The 19,291-nt window shown below is 43.5% G+C and overlaps 1 protein-coding gene across 1 annotated transcript in view; it reads right to left on the bottom strand.

Annotated features, from left to right (window-relative positions):
- Nucleotides 1-4,082: 4,082 nt before the first annotated feature.
- The window catches only part of LOC112219002 (UPF0606 protein KIAA1549), an 80,872-nt gene continuing 65,663 nt past the window's right edge, over nt 4,083-19,291 (bottom strand). The window contains exons 14-20 of the mRNA XM_042301659.1: nt 16,009-16,229; nt 14,984-15,219; nt 10,271-10,415; nt 8,440-8,756; nt 6,831-6,883; nt 6,185-6,327; nt 4,083-4,231 (exon numbers count right to left, since the gene is read on the bottom strand). Coding sequence (XP_042157593.1) covers nt 8,454-8,756; nt 10,271-10,415; nt 14,984-15,219; nt 16,009-16,229 — 905 coding nt within the window. The 3' untranslated portion in view covers nt 4,083-4,231; nt 6,185-6,327; nt 6,831-6,883; nt 8,440-8,453. The remainder of the gene's footprint in view (nt 4,232-6,184; nt 6,328-6,830; nt 6,884-8,439; nt 8,757-10,270; nt 10,416-14,983; nt 15,220-16,008; nt 16,230-19,291) is intronic.

The raw sequence follows: 19,291 nt of genomic DNA, 5'->3' as shown, positions 1-19,291 counted from the left end.
TAGATGAAGAATACCCTGGAGATTGAACGAGTGTGAGCACTGACCCTGTTTCTCAGCTGAGAAAATACTGCATTTCCTTCAGCAATACAATGCATAATTGACTTGACCTATGAATCTTTCAATTACATTTCAGTTGGTGTGACTTGAAGGATATTCACTGAGAAAAGCCAAGTGCAACCCAGTAGTTTGCATACAGTGAATTAAATAGATCAGATTGCATGCCTGGATCTATTAGCTTAATAAAATTGAATAGGCGCTGCAATCTGCATATAAAGGTACTGTCAATCACTTTGATTTGTTTGCAGGTCAGAACATTTTATAAAATGCCACAAATTAATTATTATACACAATAAATGATCTTAGTGTAATAACTTTAGAAATAATGTTGTCATATAGGTTCACCATATGTTGGAAGTTAAAGTCTTAACAAGGTAGCATCCTCAACAACCTGGATATATAAGGTCAAATGTGGACATTGTGCTGAAGATGTTGACAACAAAGTCAATGTAGTTGCATTGGTAAAGTAATGTTTATTACCATTTTATTTGGGCATTTTTTCCCCAGAAATGTGGTGGGTACTCTCTTCGTTCGCAGGACTTAATCCTGCTAACTGTTCCAAATGTCCAAACTGAATTTGGTAAAAGGGCTTTTATGTACTCTGCGCCATCGCCTTGGAATGCCTTTGTTGTTTTATGATTTTGTTATATCCCTGTGGTTTTTACTAGATTACTTGTAGTTTGTCTGTTATGGTGTAATGACTTGGTGCTGCTCATCTTTGCCAGGACGCTCTTGAAAAAGAGATTTCAAATCTCAATGAGCCCTTCCTGGTCAAATAAATAATAATGTTTGGGAGTTGCTGCAGTATAATTATTGCAGCTCTTTGTGTCTAGTGTTGTCCCCCCGAACTCTGACCTTAGCTGTATAGTAGATTGAGACAGTTGAACTGACTCACTCTGTCACAACACAAGGCATTGTGTGGCTCAAGGCGTAAAACAATGTAGAACAGCTTCATCCAGCACCTGGGACAACTGCTTTCATGGAGTGTGTATATCCAGCACCTGGGACAACTGCTTTCATGGAGTGTGTATATCCAGCACCTGGGACAACTGCTTTCATGGAGTGTGTATATCCAGCACCTGGGACAACTGCTTTCATGGAGTGTGTATATCCAGCACCTGGGACAACTGCTTTCATGGAGTGTGTATATCCAGCACCTGGGACAGCACCTGGGACTTTTCATGGAGTGTGTATATCCAGCACCTGGGACAACTGCTTTCATGGAGTGTGTATATCCAGCACCTGGGACAACTGCTTTCATGGAGTGTGTATATCCAGCACCTGGGACAACTGCTTTCATGGAGTGTGTATATCCAGCACCTGGGACAACTGCTTTCATGGAGTGTGCATATCACCCCTCAATATCATGGCAGAAAACACAACGCGTTTAAAGATGCACCAGAAGATGATGGAGGAGAAGAGCCTCTTCAAAAACAAAACCTGTATAGTAATGGTAAGAAGCATCACCGTTAAAAGGTAACATGGTATCAATGTTTGGAGCCTAAATGAAAGATGTCCTACTGATAGAGAAAGACCACTGTACTGTAAAATATTGTTAGGATGTCAAGGCAGTATGAGAGAGAATATCAAACCACATTGCTTATTATCATCATCATCACACACACACATTCTAGACTGCTGTTTAAAAAGAACAAAAGCAACAACACCTCAAATTAAAAACAACTGGGCAGGGATCAGTGGTCATGGCCAACCATTCAGTTCACACCTTCTCCCTTAAACCTCTAGGGTCACTTATACTGTAGTACACTGTATGCTATAGGACAGTCTGGGTCAGAGACAGGGGTCTGGGTCAGAGAGCCAGAGCTTAGAGAACAGGTCATTCATATAATGACCCCATCTATGCTTAGGCTACTAGTGGCATATATGATGTCATCTCATTCAGTTTGGACTAGTTTGCCAATAGCCACCTTGACGCAGCCCAGGAGTACTGTCTCTCTCCTGTACAAAGGAACTTCCATGGGAAGCATTGCTAGGTTGGAGCAGGCAGGCATGGGCAGCGATATGACTGGTGGATGTAGCAGTAGAGGTTCATTGAGGACCAGAGGAGGCCGTCTGTCTCAGCTGTGGTAACTGGGCATGGCTTGCTGTTTCTGAGAGAGGCGCAGCAGCTCCTCCCTGATGGCCTTGATGAGGGAGGCTGAGGAGTGGTTGGGGGGAGAGGACTCCTCGGGGGGGTAGATGTCCAGGTGGGCAGAGGGCTCCCTTAGGGAACTCCTACTAGGCATCTGGAACATAGAGGAGGAGGAGTCAGGGTAGCCCAGAAGAACCTGAAGCACACAGGGAAGGAGGGAACGAAGAAGAGGAAAAAGAGAAGAGTTAAAGGAGAAAAGAGGACATATCACTACACTTATCGATATATATTAAGGGATAGTTCATGTACAGATTGACAGCTGGGAGGTAGAAGAACTAGAGTGAACTGTCATGATGTTGGCCTGGGGGTAGGTTTATGACAGTCATAAATACCTCTTCCCCCATTTTTCCTCTCTCTACCCTACTGATGTGAAATTTGAAAATCCCTTGGTTAACATAGAGATTCTGGGAACATCAGAAGGTGGGGGGAAATTAAATATATTCTGGTAATCTGACCAATTGAACATATGCGATGGTACTTAATGAATATGATGTCAGTTCGGTTGTCATCTGAGACATTCTCATCAATGATAAGATGACATAAACTCTACAGTGGAAGGTCTGCACATTGTAGTTATCGGATTCACATGCAATTGTTGTTCAATTTAAATGTTTGAATATAAAATTATTGGTGAAGAGATTAAATGTAATTTTAGCTTCCAAATGAGAGATTTGGGTTTTCATAAGGTTAGGGCTCTGCTCAATGAGTAGCTCACCCCTGTGAAGGGACATAGGTTATAAAACGTTTCAAACACGCCCTCCTCTCCCTTCCTATATAAAGCCTTGACGACAATATAACCTCCTGTTCCAAGTACGTGAGGTCTACAGCCTCTGCATTAAAAGGACTAACATGTCAACTACAGAACTAAGCCAACCTCAGCGTGAGCTTTGGTTGTGAATGGTATGAACTTTGAACTCTTATTCACTATAGAAGTGATACCTCCTAGCTGTTGAGTTAGCAACAGCAGCTGCAAACGCGGGCTAGGAAAGAACAGACAGAGTATCCCATCTACCACACAAAGATGTTACTACAACGTAACCAATTGACCACCAGAGACATTCTTCAAAGGACAAAGAACTTGGTTTGGCAACACGGCCTTCCATCTACCACCAACCTACCGAAGTGCAGCTCAGAGTAAATATTTATTTCATTTTCCAAATGGGCGGTAATTTAGAATGCATAAGATACTGTAATTACGCGGGCACAGCTTCTTCCCTTTGTCCCTCAGTCTTCCCGCTCCTTCACTCAAACCCAGCCCCTTTTCTTTTGTGTAACCAGTTGTCATATCTGTTCTGCCCGCTAGGGATGTTTTCCTTTTTGACGTAATTTGCAATCAAGGTATGATTCATTCTTTGTATATGTAATTCTGTGTGATTAGTTAGGTATTTAGTAAATAAATAATTAAACCCAATTTTGTATTGCTAATTCAACTTGTTAGCCAGGGTTCGTGAAGATAACCAAGAATTTACAATTTTCAGATGAGACTGAATTAAGGTGAAGATTAATATTGACTGCTATTGATGTAAAATATTACTAGGTCTTTAAGAGTTTATTCGGAAGAACAGCTCTATAAATATTATTTTGTGGTGCCCCGACTCTCTAGTTAATTACATTTACATGATTAGCTCAATCAGGTAATATTAATTACGGAGAAAGGATTTTATAGAATAGCATGTCATATCACTTAATCTGGCATAGCCAAAGACAGACAGAACCAACATCCAGATCTACAGAAGTCAAACAGATATGCAGCAGCAATAGAGCATAGAACAACAAGCATGCCATTGTCCTATATATTTAGAGGACAGCTTGAAGAGGAAAATGGAGGTACAGTAAGTCTCATAAGGCAGTGTGAAGCCAGAGCAGGACTCACAGGGTCTCTGGTGGGTCTGAAGTCACCGTCAGAGTAGGGTGCCCAGCCTGAGCCTCCAGTCTGACCTGGAGGTGCCCTGCCACCTAATGGGTACCCCCCCTTGATCCGGCTCCCAAGATCCACCTGGTTCAGGTGATTGAGCTGGTTACCTACAAACAGATACGCGCACACACACACACAAAACACATCAACCCTCAGCCATTTTCTATACTTAATCCGCTGTCACTTCTAATATGATTTGATGCAATCCTTCAGTTGAAATGCACTCTGTGCAGCACCAGCACTCCACCAGGCAGTCCACATATAGAGTTGAAGTCGGAAGTTTACATACACCTTAGCCAAATACATTTAAACTCAGTTTTTCACAATTCCTGACATTTAATCCATGTAAAAATTCCCTGTCTTAGGTCAGTTAGGATCACCACTTTATTTTAAGAATGTGAAATGTCAGAATAATAGAAGAGAGAATTATTTATTTCAGCTTTTATTTCTTTCATCATACCCAGTGGGTCAGAAGTTTACATACACTCAATTAGTATTTGGTAGCATTGCCTTTAAATTGTTTAACTTGGGTCAAACGTTTGAGGTAGCCTTCCACAAGCTTCCCACAATAAATTGGGTGAATTTTGGCCCATTCCTCCTGACAGAGCTGGTGTAACTGAGTCAGATTTGTAGGCCTCCTTGCTCACACACGCTTTTTCAGTTCTGCCCACAAATTTTCTATAGGATTGAGGGCTTTGTGATGGCCACTCCAATACCTTGACTTTGTTGTCCTTAAGCTATTTTGCCACAACTTTGGAAGTATGCTTGGGGTCATTGTCCATTTGGAAGACCCATTTGCAACCAAGCTTTAACTTCCTGACTGATGTCTTGAGATGTTGCTTCAATATATCTACATAATTTTCCATCCTCATGATGCCATCCATTTTGTGAAGTGCACCAGTCCCTCCTGCAGCAAAGCACCCCCACAACATGATGCTCCAACCCCCGTGCTTCACGGTTGGGATGGTTTTCATCGGCTTTCAAGCCTCCCCCTTTTCCTCCAAACATAACGATGGTCATTATCCAAAAAGTATGATCTTTGCCCCCATGTGCAGTTGCAAACAGCAGTCAGACTTTTTTATGGCGGTTTTGGAGCAGTGGCTTCTTCCTTGCTGAGTGTCCTTTCAGGTTATGTCTATATAGGACTCGTTTTACTGTGGATATAGATACTTTTGTACCTGTTTCCTCCAGCATCTTCACAAGGTCCTTTTCTGTTGTTCTGGGATTGATTTGCACTTGTGGCACCAAAGTACATTCATCTCTAGGAGACAGAATGCTTCTCCTTCCTGAGCGGTATGACGACTGCGTGGTCCCATGGTGTTTATACTTGCATACTATTGCTCGTACAGATGAACGTGGTACCTTCGGCATTTGGAAATTGCTCCCAAGGATGAACCAGACTTGTGGAGGGCTACAATATGTTTCTTCTGAGATCTTGGCTGATTTCCTTTGATTTTCCCATGAGATCAACAAAAGGCAATGAGTTTGAAGGTAGGCCTTGAAATACATCCACAGGTACACCTCCAATTGACTCAAATGATGTCAATTAGCCTATCAGAAGCTTCTAAAGCAATGACATCATTTTCAGGGATTTTCCGAGCTGTTTAAAGGCACAGTCAACTTAGTGTATGTAAACTTCTGACCCACTGGAATTGTGATACAGTGAATTATAAGTGAAATAATCTGTCTGTAAACAATTGTTGTAAAAATGACTTGTTTCATGCACAAAGTAGATGTCCTAACCGACTTGCCAAAACTATAGTTTGTTAACAAGAAGTGGAGTGGTTGAAAAACGAGTTTTAATGACTCCAACGTAAGTGTATGTAAACTTCCGACTTCAACTGTATATGAACTCTCACAGCAAGCCAACAGCCAACCCCAGACTCTTTAATGATTCAATAGAGACAAGGCTGTTTGAGGCTGGCAGGTTTATGGGAGGGGGTGAGTGGTCTGGGTTAAACACAATGGCATACATTCAGTGAATGGTGAGCTGTGTGTGTATGTGTGTATGTGTGTGTGTGTGTGTGTGTGTGAGTGCATGCACGCACGCGTATGTGTACCTGTGGTGCCCCCTACTGGCCGTGGCCTGGTAGAGGAGGGCAGGTCTTCAGTGTACAGGCCTCTGGTGGAGTAGTGGCTCTCTGGAGGGAGCTGGTCAACATGTCCTGGGTCACCTGGTGGGTAGTTGGAGCCCAGGCCCTGTCTGAAATACACACAATCTCAAATACTGCTCCTACAGAACAATATCATAGCTTCCATTGTATCGTGTATCAACTGTACAGAAGTGTCGGTCAATATTTCAGTGTGTGGTATGTGTGTTTGTGTGTGTGACGTGTACACGTGTGTCTCTCCATATAAGTATTTGCGTGGGTGTGTAAACTAATAAATTATCCAAAAGAAGATCGACCAAAGCAATCGCCACCATGTCTGTGTTTTATTGGGCAGTTAGGAGCCCATCAAATAAAGATGGTCCAGACTAAATCATGTTTGGCCTGCGGATAGACACCTGCAAGGGAGAGCATCCCCTAACTAAATAACTATAGATAATGTATGGATCAATGTAGCCTAGAGTCATCTGAGGAAAACTTAATAACAAAATACTCCTCCTTTTCTCTCAGAGTTAGTTATCTACACATAGTATTACATTCAATAACATATTATGATGCATATACACATGATATTGTATCTCTATGGTAAGCTACTCACCTCTGTAGTAAGCCTTGGAGTGAAGGAGGGGACATTCCTAACTCAGCGTATCTCTGAGGAGAGAAACAGGCATATTGTCAGGACAAAGACACAGACACTGGGTAGACTCCAGGGACATCACTGAAGCTTGCAGATCATGTACAATCAAAACAGATATCACCCAATAACCCAGAATAAATCAAGATAAAGCTGGAGCATAACATGGATATTTCTATTGACTGAATTTTACATTACCCTTTGATACATTTTGGCTGAGAGTCTAGAATCGTACAGCACAGTAATGGGGGTTTTGCAGGAAAGGCTTTTCTGGTTTCTGTTGGATGTTATTTGAACCAGAACAGAGGAATTCAGAACTCTTTCTACACCTGAGCTAGCTAACTGGTTATATATTGGGCTGGTTTTAGACAGAGCTCTTACTCTCTGAATTCATTTCAAATGACTGGGGGTGAACTTTATAAAACAAAACAGGAACGGTCTAAGAAAATATTTATTTAGAGCAGCTGAATAGACTATTTGCTCTGATCAAATAGCCTATAATCTGCAGCATATATGTTCTGGTCTTGCTTCAAATGCCCTAAAATGAATTTTGAACAGCAGACAGTGTTATATTTAAGAAAGGAATGCAGTGTAAATCTAAAGCGATGGCATATCCACTATAAATATAGTGTTGGCATTTGTTTGAAGCCGTTGCATCAGGACTGGAAACTCCCTGATTCATATACACAATTTATGATATACTGCTCCTTCGTCTGAGTATACAAAACATTAAGAACACCTGCTTTTTCCATGACAGACTGACCAGGTGAATCTAGGTGAAATCTATGATCCCTTATTGGCCTCCCGAGTGGCGCAGTGCAAGAGTCGTCACTCTCAGTGCAAGAGTCGTCACTGTAGTGCCTGGTTTGAATCCAGGCTACATCACATCTGGCCGTGATTGGGTGGCGCACAATGGGCCCAGCGTTGGCCAGGGTAGGCCGTCATTGTAAATAAGAATTTCTTCTTAACTGACTTGCCTAGTTAAATAACAATTAAAAAATATTATTGATGTCACTTGTTAAATCCACTTGAATCATTGTAGATGAAGGGGAGGAGACAGGTTAAAGAAGCATTTTTAAGCCTCGAGACAATTGAGACACGTGTGCCAGTCACACACGTGTGACAATTGTGTACGTGTGCCATTTAGAGGGCGCACCAGTTTGTGTCAAGTACTACAAAGCTGCTGGGTTTTTCCACACACAAATGTTTCCTGTGTGTATCAAAAATGGTCCACGACCCAAAGGACATCCAGCCAACTTGACAGAACTGTGGGAAGCAATGGAGTCAACATGGGCCAACATCCCTGTGGAACGCTTTCGACACCTTGTAGAGCCTATGCCCTGACAAATTGAGGCTGTTCTGAGGGCAAATAGGGGGGTGATGCTCCATATTAGGAAGGTGTTCCTAATGTTTGGTATACTCAGTGTATATAATATTGTAAATCTTTCTAATATAATCAGAGTTAATTTAAATCAGAACCTATATCTAGAGTATTCCAGAGCAGGCTGAAGTCACATTTACAGTACAGTTGTGCTAGGTAATCAATAGGTCTATTGAAAGGCCTAGTACTTACTGAGGAGAACGGGCTCAGGGCTGGGTAGGTAGTACCCCAGGGGCGGGCTCCACCACGAGGTGGGGGGCTGGAGCTGGGGGGGTTGGAGTTGACACCGGGCAGGGTGATGCCGGCCGTGCTGCCCTGGGAGGTGGGGGAGACCAGGGCGAAGGCATCGTCCAGCAGGGAGTGCATCTGCTGCCTGGCCTCCTCGATGGAGGGCTGGGGGCATGTAGGGGGCGGGGAGGGGCGTGCCCCGGTGGGGGCGAGATGGGGCCCAGGAACACGTCGTCGTTGGGGGAGGGGGTCGCAGACTCTGGGGCCTGGTCAGGGTCCGACTGGGAACAATACAGGGTTCATACACATTTTGAGATGGAATTTCATTACTTCCCCACGACATTTAACCAAATTTCCATGACCAACGATTGGCGGCGTCTCTATGTACGTATACAAAAGTAAGTGTAATGTGATATAGACACTGTGCGCCTGCTCTCTGATCCCATACCCTCTCCTGTTGTTGAGCAAGGAACTTAACCCCCCCCCCCAAAGTAGAATACCTGTTAGGCAACTGTATAAAACACATGTGATCAACCCTCAGTCTGGAGAGAAATTGGGTGTGCAGGCTTTTGATCAAGCCCTGCTCAAACACATCAGAGCCAGTTTATCAAGGTCTGGTTGAGAAGCTCATTTCTAAAATGTAGTTTGTCAGAGGGGGACTGGAATAAAACCCTGCGCACCCATTAGCGCTCCTGGATGATGGTTGACCACCCGTGATGTAAAACACTGCAACATTACAACCAAATACGTTTGATGCCAATACACTGGATGCCCAAATCAACTGGAGGCATCATCAAATCTAATATTTTTCCTAAAATTAATGTTCAAGAATCAAAAATGATTTTGATTCAAATGATTAGAGTCACCACGATTGAACCGAATCCCAACTAATACAAAGGCGAAGTGAATTGTTTGTTTTGTCAAAAATAATTGTTTAAATTAATCATATGAATCGTTAAAAAAAGTACATCTACTTTGTATGGCCTTATTTGTGATGTCGGTGGAAAGTTTTTGGGGAGATGACGAAAACAATTATACATGCTATCAGTTAACTAGAGGGTACAACATTTGTTTTAAAATGGCTACATAGTTTGGCTGTTCTGTATCATATTTTATAGGCTAGGTCTACCTGATGCTGCAATGTCCGACGGCCCACTCGTCTTGCAAACACAGACTGCTGAAGTGTCATTCTGACCATGGCTGATATGTTGATTTTTAGTTGATTGATAAAATAAATAACATTAACAGAAATTATTAAATGAATTTCCATGACTTTTCCAAAACTTTTCAGATTTGATCATTTCCCAAAATTTTCCAGGCCTGGAAAATACTATTTTAAAATTCCATGACAGGATTTTCTTGACCGTACTAACTCTGACAATAAGAGACTCAATTTTTCTAATGTATTACTAATGTTAAGAGAGGAGAGGGGAGAAATGAACATTCATGTTTAATGTTACAGTATGTTACGTCTGGACCCGGACCATCTCTCTCTGTTAACATTATGGCACTGACTTTTAAAGCACCCTTTTATCCTTGCTCTGGTTGAGATCTCCATTGGAGGAATATTGATGTATGTTTGTCTGTGTGAGTGGTTTGTCTGTGTGAGTGTACCAGTGGAGGCTGGTGGGAGGAGCTATAGAAGGAATATAGAATGGGATAAATGGAACGGACTCAAACATGGCTTCCATATGTTTGATTCGGTTCCATTTCCCATTCCAGCCATTACAATGAGTCAGTCCTCCTCCCACCAGCCTCCACTGGTGTATACAATATGTTCCACAGGTATACCCACCACATAGGCCACGTTGTTGACCCCAGGGTATTTCCTGTAGGTGCCGTCACTGTCGTTGGAGATGAGCCGGTCCTTGTCTGCGTCAGTCAGGCTGCCGTTCAGCTGGTGCTTCTTCCTCTGCTTGGGAGAACGCCTCCCTCTGCCACTGAGAGACACATGTCAATACAGAGTAGTAGCCCACCTTTACATACAGTTGCTTCCCTCACTTCATGGAAGAGAAAACACACATCGACAACACACTAAAATGGCACCCTATTCCCTATAGCTCACAAATATTGACCACTTGGTCTGAAAATGGCACCCTATTCCCTATAGTGCACTCAAAAGAAGTACACTCAAAAGTAGTGCGCTATATAGGGATTAGGGCTCTATTCCAGATGCAACCACAGAGACAGAATCAAAACTTGTAGGCCAGGAATCATCTACTGGTCGTTTGGAATGGAATCCCAGCAATTTGAACAGAGACATCAGACTGTTCAGGGTTTATTATTTAAGGGAGATAGCTTTTTCTGTTTCCCTAACATGTTTGCAAACTGAAGGAGCATTTTTACAATATGTTATACAGTGCATTTGGAACATTTTCAGACCCCTTGAATAGTTCCACATTTTGTTACAGCCTTATTCTAAAATGGAATAAATGGTTTTCATCCCCTCAATCTACACACAATACCCTATAATGACAAAGCAGAACAAGTTTTAATGCATTCAGACCCTTTATTCAGTACTTTGTTGAAGCATCTTTAGCAGCGATTACAACTGAGTCTTCTTGGGTCTGACGCTACAAGCTTGGCACACCTGTATTTGGGGAGTTTCGCTCATTCTTCTCTGGAGATCCTCTCAATGTCACACCCTGACCATAGTTTGCTTTGTATGGAGCAGCCAGAGCCGCCAGTCAGCATGGAGCAGCCAGAGCCGCCAGTGCCGCCAGTCAGCCAGGATCCGCCAGTCCCGCCAGGATCCGCCAGTGCCAGCCAGTCAGCCAGGATCCGCCAGTCAGCCAGGATCAGCCAGAGCCGCCAGTCAGCCAGGATCTGCCAGAGGCGTCAGCCAGTACGGAGCTGCCCCTCTGTCCCGAGCTGCCCCTCAGTCCAGTGGGGTCATTTAGAAGGGTCGCCGTGGTTAGGATGCCACGGAAGCGGACAATGTGGCGGACTAAGACTATGGTGAAGTGGGGGCCACGTCCAGCACCAGAGCCGCCACCGCGGACAGATGCCCACCCAGACCCTCCCCAATAGGTTCAGGTTTTGCGGCCGGAGTCCACACCCTGACCATAGTTTGCTTTGTATGTTTCTATGTTTTGTTTGGTCAGGGTGTGATCTGAGTGGGCATTCTATGTTGTGTGTCTAGTTTGTCTGTTTCTGTGTTTGGCCTGATATGGTTCTCAATCAGAGGCAGGTGTTAGTCATTGTCTCTGATTGGGAGCCATATTTAGGTAGCCTGTTTTGTGTTGGGTTTTGTGGGTGATTGTTCCTGTCTTTGTGTTTGTTACACCAGATAGGGCTGTTTTCGGTTATTCACGGTTTCTTGTTTTTTGTATATTGTTCTATTTTCATCTTTATTAAAGATGTATCACAATAACCATGCTGCGTTTGGGTCCGCCTCTCCTTCAACAGAAGAATCCCGTTACACTCAAGCTGTCAGGTTGGATTGGGAGTGTTGCTGCACAGCTATTTTCAGGTCCCTCCAGAGATGTTCAACCAGGTTCAAGTCCGGGCTCTGGCTGGGCCACTCAAGGACATTCAGAGACTTGTCCCGAAGCCACTCCTGCGCTGTCTTAGCTGAGTGCTTAGGGTTGTTTTCCTGTCGGAAGGTGAACCTTCGCCTCAGTCTGAGGTCCTGAGTGGTCTGGAGCAGTTTTTCATCAAGGATCGCTCTGTACTTTGCTCCATTCATCTTTCCCTTGATCCTGACTAGTCTCCCAGTCCCTGCCGCTGAAGAATATCCCCACAGCATGATGCTGCCACCACCATGCTTCACCATAGGGATGGCGCCAGGTGCCCTCCAGATGTAACGCTTGGCATTCAGGCCAAAGAGTTCAATTTTCATCAGACCAGAGAATCGTGTTCCTCACGGTGTAAGTATCTTTAGGTGCCTTTTGACCAAACTCCAAGCGGTGGCTGTCATGTGCCTTTTACTGAGGAGTGGCTTCCGTCTGGTCACTCCACGATAAAGGCCTGATTGATGGAGTGCTGCAGAGATGTTTGTCCTTCTGGAAGGTTCTCCCATCTCCACAGAGGAACTCTGAAGCTCTGTCAGAGTGACCATCAGGATCTTGGTCACCTCCCTAACCAAGGCCTTTCTCCCGATTGCTCAGTTTGGCCGGACGGCCAGCTCTAGGAAGAGTCTTGGTGTTTCCAAACTTCTTCCATTTAAGAATGATGGAGGCCACTGTGTTCTTGGGGACATTCAATGCTGCAAAAATGTTTTGGTACCCTTCACCAGATCTGTGCCTCGACACAGTCCTGTCTCGGGGCTCTAAGGACAATTCCTTCGACCTCATGGCTTTGTTTTTGTTCTGGCATGCATTGTCAACTGTGGGACCTTATACAGACAGGTGTGTACCTTTCCAAATCATGCCCAATCAATTGAATTTACCACAGGTGGACTCCAAGTTGTAGAAACATCTCAAGGATGGTCAATGGAAACAGGACGCAACTGAGCTCAATTTCGAGTCTTATAGCAAAGGGTATGAATACCTATGTAAATAAGCTATTTCTGTTTTTATTTTATTTTATTATAAATGTACTACCATTTCTAAAAACCTGTTTTCACTTTGCCATTATTGGGTATTATGTGTAGACTGATGAGGAAAATGTTTTATTTAATACATTTTAGAATAAGGCTGTAACATAACAAAATGTGGAAATGTCAAATGTCAAAATGTCTCTCACACTGGTAGATTTCTCCTCATTGTGACTGCTAAACGCATGCAATGCGGAACAATCTGAAAGACACTGAAAGTTTCTCCAGAGTTCAAAGTTATCACAACAAAACAAATTTGTCAAAACATTTCTGGATGGTGAACATCTCCAAAAATGATTTTTCTCTGACAGTCATCTGCAAAAATAGCTGGATGACTATTTCTCTTGAGAATAAGTTTTAAAACGAGAAACATACAGACATACTGATATCACAAGAGTGATAATTAACTTAAAAATAATTATCTAGCTAAATTATCTAACGTCATTGGCAGATAATTTTGCTTATTTTAACAACAAAAAAAGAGTAATGCAAGTCATTTAGGAACTATCTTTCTTGAGATTAATAGAGGTGTACCCCAGGGTTCCGTTTAGCTCCTGTGTTGTTCTCAATTTTTATTCATGATTTGGGAAATGGGATGCAACCAGCAAAGTTACAGATGATACAGTCATATATTCATGTGCTCCTTCTCTGGTTCAGGCTGTTGAAGAGACTGCTTCTCAGTCACTGAAAAACTGGTCTTGAATATACAAAAAACTAAATTCATTACCTTTACCAGAGCTAGCACTCTGCCAGAGAATATTAGCATTGTCACATCTGGTGGCTTATCCATTGAAAAAGTGTCTTCCTACAAATACCTAGATATTTGGCCTGGTGGGAGATCTGTCAACGTGCCCTTGAGCAGGGCATTGACCCTGGATGCTTCTGTGTGTCACTCTGAATGGGAGTCTGTTGGATGACTGGTATGATATAGTAGTTGAGTGGCCTCACTACAAGTATATTGTATGTTTTGGATATTCAATAAAAAAATACCTAGGTATTTGGTTGGATGACAAGTTGTCCTTTAACGTTCATGTGGATAATCTTGTGGCAAAGCTTAAATTGAAATTGGGTTTTTATTTTCATAATAAGGCTTGCTTATGGATAGAAAGAAGCTTGTTCAGGCCACTTTTCTCTCTGTAATTGATTATGGTGACTTGTGTATATGCATTCAACTTCCGTCTTGCAGAGACTGGACTCTGTTTATCATGCATCCTTGCGCTTTATTACAAATGCCAAGTCACTCACCCACCATCGCACCTTGTACCAAATGGTAGGTTGGACCTCACTTTATATGTGCAGAAAGATACATTTGTATGTGTTTATCTACAAAGCCCTTTTGGGTGAACTCCCTCTTTACCTCTGTAGTCTGGTCTCCTTCACCACCAGCAGTTACCCTACCTGTTCTGCTAAGTGGTTGCTACTTAAAGTCCCCAGGACATTGCCAGTATTAGGCAAGACTGCCTTCTCTTCTTGTGCACCAGACATATGGAATAGTCTACAATCCATGCTTCATCTAGATATGTTAGTGCCACTGAATTAATAAAAAATATTGATGGTGGACTCTGTTACAGAGGAGTGTAAATGCTTTTCTTAGGCAGGATCATGTTGTTGTATTGTATTGTTGTATGTTTTAATTATGTAATGTATTGATTGTTGCTGCCTTGGCCATGTCTCCCTTGAAAAAGAGACTCTGGGTCTCAATGGGTTTTTCCTGGTTAAATAAAAGGTAAAACAAATAAAATGATTTTATTAAAACTACACTTAAGACGATCAAGGTGAAATATCTTTAAAAATATCTTGAAATATGATATTTGATCATTTAGCTTGGTAAGAAAACCTTTTTTAAGTGAATTATCACTCAATATCAGATCTTTAGACTTGCTTAGATTGAACTTTTTGCAGTGTGCAACTTTCTCCGATACATGTTGCCTACTGTACGCACACCCCTCCCCTACCCCCAAAAAACCTGACCTCTTTTTAGGCTCCATGAACAGTGAGGGCATGTGGATGTCAGGGTTCAGGATCTTGTCGATCTGCATCTGGGCCTTGTGGTAGATATGGTCCTGGTCCTTGGGGTCAGTGGTCAGACCATTGTCTACCAGGTCGTCCATGGCAGGGAAGTCATAGTGACCCTTCCTCTTGGCCCGCAGACGGATCTTGTTACGGTGGTGCTCGATCTCAGACTTATGCCTCAACGCCACCTGGATCTAAATAATAGACATGACTGCAGTGAGAAACACCTGGCCAGACGCAACTTTACTATACATAATGTATATTTCATTTAACCATGATGTATATTCACTGAGTGTATAAAACATGAGGAACCCCTTCCTAATATTGAGTTGCACCCCCTTTTGCCCTCAGAACAGCCTCAATTCGTTGGGGCATGGCCTCTACAAGGTGTTGAAAGCGTTCCACAGGGATGCTGCCCATATTGACTCCAATGCTTCCCATAGTTGTGTCAAATTGTTTGGATGTCCTTTGGGTGGTGGACCATTCCTGATACACACAGGAAATTGTTGGATGTGAAAAACCCAGCAGCGTTGCAGTTCTTGACACACTCAAACCGGTGTGCCTGGCACATACTACCATACCCCATTCAAAGGCACTTCAATATTTTGTCTTGCCATTCAGCCTCAGAAACAAACACAAACATACAATCAAGGCTTAAAAATCATTCTTTAACCTGTCTCCTCTCCTTAATCCACACTGATTGAAGTGAATTTAACAAGTGACATCAATAAGGGATCCTAGCTTTCACCTGGTCAGTCTATGTCATGAAAGGGCAGGTGTTCCTGATGTTTTCTACACTCTGTAGGTTAGTCTCATTGACATAAAATCCATTTTCTCTGTATGTCCAGACAGGAGGGAGAATAGAGAGGATCACAGACGTCTACTGTTTATACATGCTCCATGTAAGGTAATGACTGACATTACTGTAACCTGTATACATGTCTGAGTAAGAGTGTTAGTGTGTGGGTGGGTCAGTGTCTCACCTCCTTGTTAAAGCTGCTGTGTGTCTCTGGCCCTCTGCCGTTAATACCATTGACAGTGGGGCTGTGGTGCTGGGGCGGGACAGCCATGGGCTGCATGGCGATCAGCTGAATCTTATTGGACAGGCGACGGGTGCCGTCGGCTGAGCGCGACATGCGGTCCACATGCTCAAAGATGGAGGCAGAGGAGAGATGCTCGTCATGGCCGTTCATGGGAGGAGGACCTGAAGGAGACCAGGGAGATTGATCAAGGTCAACATCACAACCAGGCAAGGTCTGGAAGTTTGAAGGGGCTCCCGAGGGGCGCAGCGGTCTAAGGCACTGCATCTCAGTGCTAGAGGCACCACCACAGACACCCTAGTTCGATTCCAGGCTGTATCACAACTGGACGTGATTGGGAGTCCCATAGGGCGGTGCACAATTGGCAAAGGGTCGTCTGGGTTTGGCTGGTGTAGGCCGTCATTGTAAATAAGAATTTATTCTTAACTGACTTGCCTAGTTAAATAAAGGTTAAATAAAAAAAGTCACAGGTGTCATGTAACTCTTTACACCACCAGGGGGCAGATCCTTTATTCAGCAAGGGAAGTCAATGAGAACAAATGTTATCAAATTCTCTTTTACATTAACTAGCATTCTCTGTGCGCGGATGATTCTTATCAGCACTGAATTGGATGAATCATTTAACCATTAACCAGATGATTTGTAATGATGACAAGTCTGATGTTTACCAATGTTAGACACTTATTCAGATGTTTGGTAGCCTACAAGGAACTACAATAAAAAGGTCTAAGCTTGTTGTTCAAGATTCATTGTTCCCCACCTCTGGGAGGTGACAGCTCAATAGTGGTGATTGATGAGATGCACAACACAAAGCAATCACAACATAATGGACGTCACATCACGGTCACACAGACAGCAGCTACAAGTCACAAAGCCTCATGTCTACAACAACGACAGACAGAAGAATAACTCTTACCAATTCTATTCTTTCCTGCAAGCCACAAAGTTAAGGGAAAACAGCAGACAGAAAGCAAGATAGAAGTTAAAAAGAATGCAATCCTGTTTGAAATATATTGACATAAGCTGCAGTTTGTCCTCACATTTCAATAGACCTAGGTCAGAGACAGTCTCAGACATTAGAAAAAATACTTCAAGTCTCAGGATAGCTCTGCACTATCTCATCATAGTTGTGTATACACTACTCTGAGTGCTATGTCAGGTCTTGGACCATGTGTATACACTACTCTGAGTGCTATGTCTGGTCTTGGACCATGTGTATACACTACTCTGAGTGCTATGTCTGGTCTTGGACCATGTGTATACACTAGTGAGTGCTATGTCAGGTCTTGGACCATGTGTATACGCTACTGAGTGCTATGTCAGGTCTTGAACCATGTGTATACACTATTCTAAGTGCTATATCTGGTCTTGGACCATGTGTATACACTACTCTGAGTGCTATGTCAGGTCTCGTACCATGTGCATATGCTATGTCAGGTCTTGGACCATGTGTATACACTACTGAGTGCTATGTCAGGTCTTAGACCATGTGTATACGCTATGTCAGGTCTTGGACCATGTGTATACACTACCGAGTGCTATGTCAGGTCTTCGACCATGTGTATATGCTATGTCAGGTCTTAGACCATGTGTATACACTACTGAGTGCTATGTCAGGTCTTGGACTATGTGTATACACTACTCTGAGTGCTATGTCAGGTCTTGGACCATGTGTATACACTACTCTGAGTGCTATGTCAGGTCTTGGATATAGCAGAATCAGGACAGACAGAGGACAGAGCAACTCATTTAGAAGAAGAAATGCCAGTGCTGATAATAACATTTGGTCTCCTAGCCTCAGCTAAGCCTATTCAGACTGAGGGGAAAAGGGACGGAGGCTGTGTTTAGCATGCTGAGGAGCAGCCTTGAGAGGTAGAATGTGTGTGCGAGAGGTAGTGTGTGTTTGTGAGAGGTAGTGTGTGTGTGAGAGAGGCAGTGTGTGTTTGTGAGAGGTAGTGTGTGTGTGAGAGAGGTAGTGTGTGTTTGTGAGAGAGGTAGTGTGTGTTTGTGAGAGGTAGTGTGTGTGTGAGAGAGGTAGTGTGTGTTTGTGAGAGAGGTAGTGTGTGTTTGTGAGAGGTAGTGTGTGTGTGAGAGAGGTAGTGTGTGTTTGTGAGAGAGGTAGTGTGTGTTTGTGAGAGGTAGTGTGTGTTTGTGAGAGGTAGTGTGTGTGTGCGAGAGGTAGTGTGTGTGTGAGAGGTAGTGTGTGTGTGAGAGAGGCAGTGTGTGTGTGAGAGGTAGTGTGTGTTTGTGAGAGGTAGTGTGTGTTTGTGAGAGGTAGTGTGTGTGTGCGAGAGGTAGTGTGTGTTTGTGAGAGGTAGTGTGTGTTTGTGAGAGGTAGTGTGTGTGTGCGAGAGGTAGTGTGTGTTTGTGAGAGGTAGTGTGTGTGTGAGAGAGGTAGTGTGTGTTTGTGAGAGAGGTAGTGTGTGTTTGTGAGAGGTAGTGTGTGTGTGAGAGAGGCAGTGTGTGTTTGTGAGAGGTAGTGTGTGTGTGAGAGGTAGTGTGTGTGTGAGAGAGGCAGTGTGTGTGTGAGAGGTAGTGTGTGTGTGAGAGAGGCAGTGTGTGTGTGAGAGGTAGTGTGTGTGTGAGAGGTAGTGTGTGTGTGAGAGGTAGTGTGTGTTTGTGAGAGGTAGTGTGTGTGTGAGAGAGGTAGTGTGTGTTTGTGAGAGGTAGTGTGTGTGTGAGAGGTAGTGTGTGTGTGTGAGAGGTAGTGTGTGTGTGAGAGGTAGTGTGTGTGTGTGAGGTAGTGTGTGTTTGTGAGAGGTAGTGTGTGTGTGAGAGGTAGTGTGTGTTTGTGAGAGGTAGTGTGTGTTTGTGAGAGGTAGTGTGTGTTTGTGAGAGGTAGTGTGTGTGTGAGAGGTAGTGTGTGTTTGTGAGAGGTAGTGTGTGTGTGAGAGAGGTAGTGTGTGTTTGTGAGAGGTAGTGTGTGTGTGTGAGGTAGTGTGTGTGTGTGAGAGGTAGTGTGTGTGAGAGAGGTAGTGTGTGTGTGTGTGAGAGGTAGTGTGTGTGTGAGAGGTAGTGTGTGTGTGAGAGGTAGTGTGTGTTTGTGAGAGGTAGTGTGTGTGTGAGAGAGGTAGTGTGTGTTTGTGAGAGAGGTAGTGTGTGTTTGTGAGAGGTAGTGTGTGTGTGAGAGGTAGTGTGTGTGTGAGAGAGGCAGTGTGTGTGTGAGAGGTAGTGTGTGTGTGAGAGAGGCAGTGTGTGTGTGAGAGGTAGTGTGTGTTTGTGAGAG

The sequence above is a fragment of the Oncorhynchus tshawytscha genome, linkage group LG19 (genome assembly GCF_018296145.1).
Source record: "Oncorhynchus tshawytscha isolate Ot180627B linkage group LG19, Otsh_v2.0, whole genome shotgun sequence".
NCBI lineage: Eukaryota > Metazoa > Chordata > Actinopteri > Salmoniformes > Salmonidae > Oncorhynchus > Oncorhynchus tshawytscha.
This window is presented reverse-complemented; position numbering and strand designations above follow the sequence as displayed.